This window comes from Papio anubis, chromosome 7 (genome assembly GCF_008728515.1).
Source record: "Papio anubis isolate 15944 chromosome 7, Panubis1.0, whole genome shotgun sequence".
In the NCBI taxonomy this organism is placed as follows: domain Eukaryota; kingdom Metazoa; phylum Chordata; class Mammalia; order Primates; family Cercopithecidae; genus Papio; species Papio anubis.
Window position 1 is genome coordinate 666,391 of NC_044982.1, and position 6,374 is coordinate 672,764.

Genomic DNA, 6,374 nt, shown 5'->3' on the forward strand with positions numbered 1-6,374 from the left:
AAGAAATCTAGTAAGAAATCATGGGGGCTTCTTATTTGATGCCAGTGTGAGGTTCAAATCACACAACCCTCTTTACTTGAGCAATAACTCTCACCCTTTTCCCACCAGCCAATTATGATAAAATTCTCAGCCAGCGTTGTTTCCTGCTCTATTGAGCCAATTTGGACTTTCTTAAGATGCCTTTAACTCTCCAAGCAGATACCTCAATAATAAAGTTGGTGAATCCAGTTTCACTTGGGGTGTGAGTGTGGCACCATCAGACTCAACATCCACACTAAACATGGGTGGGGGTCTCCCTTCCTTTGTACGTTGTCAACTACATTTGGAGCTGTGAGCTTGGAGTCCCGACAAGGACCACCATGGGGCTTTTCTTCTCTCTCACTGGACGTAACTCCCTAAGCCCTGATGCCCAGCATGCACTTTATCTTGCCTGCTTCACCCTGGTCCTTTGAGTCCTGCTGAGCTGGGCTACAGTGTTGAGTCTGACACTGCAGCCTCTATACATTTGGCTAATTTACTTCAGAAGCATTGATAATTTATAGACATTTTGGGACAAAAGTGACTAGAGGTGATTCTGCCTTTGGTGCATATAAGAAAGTTTTTCTTTTATTAAAACAAACATTTCTAAATCAGAAATTTTGGAGGTAACCAAAGAATAATGAATCAGTGGAGTTCCCCAAGAGGAAACTGTCATGTGGAGAGGAACTCACAGCACCGCCAGGGAAGTAGACCTTCACGTCCATCTGCACCTGCCTCTGAGGCTGGCTGTCCTGCTCAGTGAATCTTCAGTGCCCCCATGTGGTCCTGTGCCCATCTCACAGAGGTTTGTGTCTAGGTGCACACTGACTTTTTCTCTAGGTGTTTTTCCCAAATTGCAGACAGAGTAAACCATGGATCCATGCATCTCAGAGAACTCAGAACAGCAGGATAACTCTCTCTCTCTGTCTCTCTCTCTCTCTGTCTCTCTCTCACACACACACACATACCACCCTTAGGCCAACTATTTTCAACCTGCTGAAAACTAAAGAAATGCACGACAGCATGTAAAGGTTAGCAGAGAAGGCATGCTTTGCAAAAGAACAGAAAAAAATAATGACAGCATTTTTCTGTTGAAAATCTTACAAGCAAGAGGACAGTTGATGGTATCTGTAAAGTGTTGGAAGAAAACAACTCATAATTTCACAACCAGTGAATGTTCCCTAAAAAGTTAAAGAGTTCTATTTGTCACATCAGCATGAGTCTATAGCCTCATGAAACCTGGAAAATTAATTTGAAAAAGTATACAATTTGGAAGGGTTTTAATAACATGAAGCAAAAAAATAAAACACTTACACAAAAAAAAATCTACAAAAATTTAGTTAGGTCAGCCATTATATTTGTTCCAAGATATTCTCCCTTTCTTCCCCAGCCCAGCTCAGGATGACGTATACTTCACCACAGACGGGTACAGCCAAAAAGACTGGCATTCTTCTCCTTGGCTCCCGTTTGAGAACGCTGTTCCCCAGGGCCAGACATTGGTCCTCTGACCCTGCGCACAGCGATTCATTGCTGCAGCTCAGTTCTGGACAACAGCTACTAAGAAGCAGAGACTCACTTCTTCCATGTAGCCCCACTCATGGATGGAGGCTCTGCCCTGGGCACAGAACCACTGAGAACACTGTGTCCCTGGGTCTCAGCCCTGCTCCTACGGCAGCAATTCCACCTACCCCAGCCAAACAGGAGTGGTGTTCTGAGAAGGTGAGAATTCTCTCCCCCGCCCTCCACTGAGCTCTCAGCTCCTACACTGAGGGAGGAAAATGCTCGCTTTTGTTATCACCTGCAGAACCTTGGGGAGGGACTCTGTCCCAGGAGAGAAGGGGACTGAAATTTAGTCATAAAATATGGTTCTGAACCTGGTCATAAACATCGTAACTCATTTACAACAAACTGTGGAAAAGTTCAAAGCCTGCCAGTGCTCTCAAAAACAGTGGAGGGTGTGGTGGAAGGTCCTTGGAAGGAGATGGGTTGATGCATGGGAGATGCAGGTTAAACTGCAGGGCTGCTGGCTGGCAGGAGAGAACCAAGGATGGGGAGAGCTAAGGGATGTTCTCTTGTGGTTGGAACAAATGCCGGACACTGTTCAAAGGAGCCCATGTTTGTTTGGTTCAGTCAGTGAAGCAATTCAAACCTCAGTTCGTGACTGAAAATAGTAGGATTTTCCATCTGCAAGTGTTGGAGCTCAACATCTGGGCCTGGTCAGGAAAGAGACAGAGAAAGCCCAGCCTAAACCACTGACACCTGAGGATGACTGTGGTGCTGACAGCTGTGTCTCTTTGATCTTTGAGACTGGCTTCTCTCACTTAGTGTCATGTCTGGAGTTCACCTGTAATGGTTTGTATATGGGTCATTTGTTATTTTTTTATTGCCGATGGTATTCAATTTATAGATGCTTCCTACTTTGTTTACCCATTCAAATTTTATACATTTATGTTACTTTTAGTTTCTAACACAGACACACATGCACAATATCTTGAATACTTGAAAAGAAGTTTTGTGTGAATATAAGACTGTATTTCTCTGAAGCAAATATTCAGGAGTGGGATATTGAGGTCGTGTGTTAAGGGTATGTTTGATTTTAGAAAAAACTAAAAATTATTTTATGGAGTAACTATTTCATTTTGCATTCCCATTAGCAATGTTTCAGACTCTAGGAACCTGGTACGCTCACCAGCATTAGTATTATCTGTATTTCTTCTTAATTTCAGCCATTCTAAAAAGTGTATGGTGGTGTCGCATTGTGGGCTTGACTTGAATTTCTCTAATGGAAAATCCTGTTGAGAGCCTGTTTATATGCTCATATGTCATCTGCACATCGTCTTTGATGAAATGTCTGCGCACACCTTTGCCTATTTTATCCACGGGTTATTTCTTGTTTTTTTGTTTGTTTGTTTGTTTGTTTTTTCACGGTTGAGTTCTGAAAGTTCTTATTATAATTACATTGGTGGTATATGATTTGCAAACAGTTTCTCATCTGAAACTTGACATTAATTTTCTTATAGTCACTTGAGTCGAAAAAGTTTTTAAATGTACTGGGGTCCAACTGATATTAACTTCATTTACGAATCATATTTTAAGTTTTAATTTTTAAGATCATAGGTCAACTGTTAATTATTTTATATTTTTCATTTTATTTGTTTGCATATTTATTTGTATAAATTTAAGGGCTATGAATGCAACTTTTACACATGGATATATTACATAGTGGTCTTGGCTTTTAGTGTACTATCACCCAAATAATGTACATTGTACCCATTAGGTAATGTCTCATCATGCTCCCACCTTCCACCCTCCCATCCTTCTAAGTCTCTATGTTCATCATTTCTCTCTCCATATCCTTGTGGACACATTGTTACCTCCCACTTATAAGTAATAATGTGTGCATGTGACCTTCTGTTTGTGAATTAGTTCACTAGTTATATTGTCCCCCAGTTCTATGCATCTTGCTGCAAAAGACACAATTTCATTCCTTATTGTGGCTGACTAGTATTGAATTGTGCACACATGCTGTATTCTTTCATAAAATCATCTGCTGGTGGACACTCAGGTTGATATATGTGCTACTGAGAATAGTTTTGTGATAAACATAGAAGTGTGGGTATCTTTTTGAAATAATGGTTTATTTTGCTTTGGGTATTTACCCAATAGTGGGATTGTTGGATCAAAAGGCAGTTCTAGCCAGGTGAGGTTGCTCATGGCTGTAATCCCAGCACTTTGGGAGGCTGAGGTGGGTGGATCAGGAAGTCAAGAGATCAAGGCCATCCTGGCCAACGTGGTGAAACTCTGCCCCTACTAAAAATACAAAAATTAACTGGGCGTGAATGGTTCATGCTTTTAGTCCCAGCTACTCTGGAGGCTGAGGCAGAAGAATTGCTTGAACCAGGGAGTCGGAGGTCGCAGTGAACCAACATTGTACCACTGCACTCTAGCCTGGCGACAGAGCAAGACTCCGTCTCAAAAACAAAAACAAAAGCAAATGGCAGTTCCATTTCTTGTTTTTTTCTGGGAAATCTCCATACCATTTTCCATAGAGGTTGTCCTCATCTACTTCCTCATCAATGTGTCTAAGGGTTCTTTTTCCTTTCCGTCTTCACCAACATCTGATATTTTTGAAATTTCAGTAATAGTCATTGTGACTGGTGTACAATGATATCTTACTGTGGTTTTAATTTGCATTTCCCTGATGATTAGTGATGCTGAGCATTGTTTATATATTTAGTATCCATTTTATGTGTTCTTTTGAAAGTATCTATTCATGTCATTTGCTAATTTTAATGAGGTTATTTGGTTCTTGTTGCTGTTGTTGCTGTCGAGTTGAGTTGCTTGCAAATTCTTCATATTAGTTCCTTGTCACAGACAAGCTGTGCAAAAATTTTCTGTCATTCTGCAATTTGCCTGTTCACTCTGCTGCTGTGAAAACAATGCTTTAGGTTAATTAAGCTCATTTGTCTATTTTTTTTCTTTGCGTGTGCTTTTGGGGGCTTGGTCGTAAATTCTTTACCCAGGTTAATGACCAGAAGAGTTGCCCTGGTGTTTTCTTTGAGTACATTTATAGTTAAAGTCTTACATGTAAGTCTTTAATTCATTTTGTGTTGAGTATGTATGTTTTGAGGGTGGGGGTCTACTTTTGTTCTTCTGCATGTTGCTATCCAATTTCCCCAGCATTGGATATATTCTTTTAAATTTTATTATTATTTTTGTTAGTTTGTTGTTTTTGTTAATTTTTGTTAACTTTGTCAAAGATCACTTGGCTATAGATTGTGTGGCTGAATTCTAGGTTCTGCACACTGTACCCAAGAGCCTTGATTCTCCTGAGGCCTCAGTACTGACCTGCTCACAGTTCGAACTCTGTAGACTCAGTGGTGTTTCTGAGTGTAGTGATTCGTTGTCATGCGATGGCTTTCCTAAAACTGTGGACAATTCTGTTTTTATGTTCAACATTGAGCTAAAAATTTCATAAGAAATGTGCCGTTGAATTTTCCATTTCTTTTCCACATTACTCCTCAGACTTACTAAGATGGGTTTGTGATGTCAAGATGAGGCATTTTTCTTTCCAAGTGTCGGATTTTTAACTTATCTGGGTATTTATGGGCTCCCTGTGTGGAAATAAGCCTCATGCATCACACGTATCCGATGAAATTTTTAGAAATGTATTTGTGCACTGCCAGTGTGAGACAATCCATGATGAGGGCACATTCCATCTGTCTTATTGTTTCATGAAAATACTTTACTAAGGAACTTCCACTCTACAAGAAAAGATGTTATCTAGATTTTCACAATTCCTCCTGCTCTCTTATCTCCACATTCTTCTTTGACATAATGTCTGCAGTTTAAGAATGGCATATGCTATAGGCATTTGTATTTGGTCCCATAAAGTGGTATGAGCCTGAGAAACTGGTGGCCACATACCAGTGATGCATCTGGCTCAGGTAACAGGAACTTTTCATGCTGAATCTTTGTCAAACAGGATACAGCCTCTACTTGCATGAACCACTAACAGGCAACATGCCATTCCTTAGTAAAGAAGAGGGGGGAAGACAAGGCTCTGAGTGAGATGGGGATAGGAAACCCAGGCCCTGGCAGGAAATGGTATCTCAGCCACTCTTTCCTGTTCTGCAGAGGTGGGAAGGAAGCACCCCTGAGAAGCAGCGTGGGTTCTTGTACAGGAGGCGCCCTGGGCTGTGACTCTGTGGTACCCGTGCACAGTAATATGTGGCTGTGTCCACAGGGTCCATGTTGGTCATTGTTAGAACCACCTGGTTTTTGGAGGTGTCCTTGGAGATGGTGAGCCTGCTCTTCAGAGATGTGCTGTAGTATTTATCATTATCCCAATCAATGCGTGCAAGCCACTCGAGGGCCTTCCCTGGGGGCTGACGGATCCAGCTCACACACATTCCAGAAGTGCTGAGTGAGAACCCAGAGAAGGTGCAGGTCAGCGTGAGGGTCTGTGTGGGTTTCACCAACGCAGGACCAGACTCCTTCAAGGTCACCTGGGACAAAACCCCTGTGGGGAAAGCATAAAAAGATGAAGCCCATAAAGGAAAGAACAGATGTTTCACCCCCGAAGGAGTCCCTGACCACAGCACTCACAGGACGGGACGGTCAGCAGCAGGAGCGTGGAGAAAAGCGTGTCCATGGTGGGGCACAGGAGTCACTGAGCCAGGCCCTGTGCTCTGGTTTTCAACCCAGAGGAGGGTGGAGCTGGTGGAGATTTGCATCTCCTCATCTGAGCCCTACTTTATGGGGTGCACTCAGGTCTCAGGACTCAGTAGGGGAGTGCATCTGTGGTGAGGCGCAGTGAGCCCTCCGGTGTGGACGTCCACATGTGCTCTCCATGG

The 6,374-nt window shown here is 42.3% G+C and overlaps 1 gene segment (V, D, J or C); it reads right to left on the reverse strand.

Moving 5' to 3' along the window:
* Nucleotides 1-5,630: 5,630 nt before the first annotated feature.
* On the reverse strand, nt 5,631-6,374 carry LOC101004105. The segment is given in 2 exon segments: nt 5,631-6,040; nt 6,127-6,374. Coding segments are annotated over 2 exon segments (456 nt in total).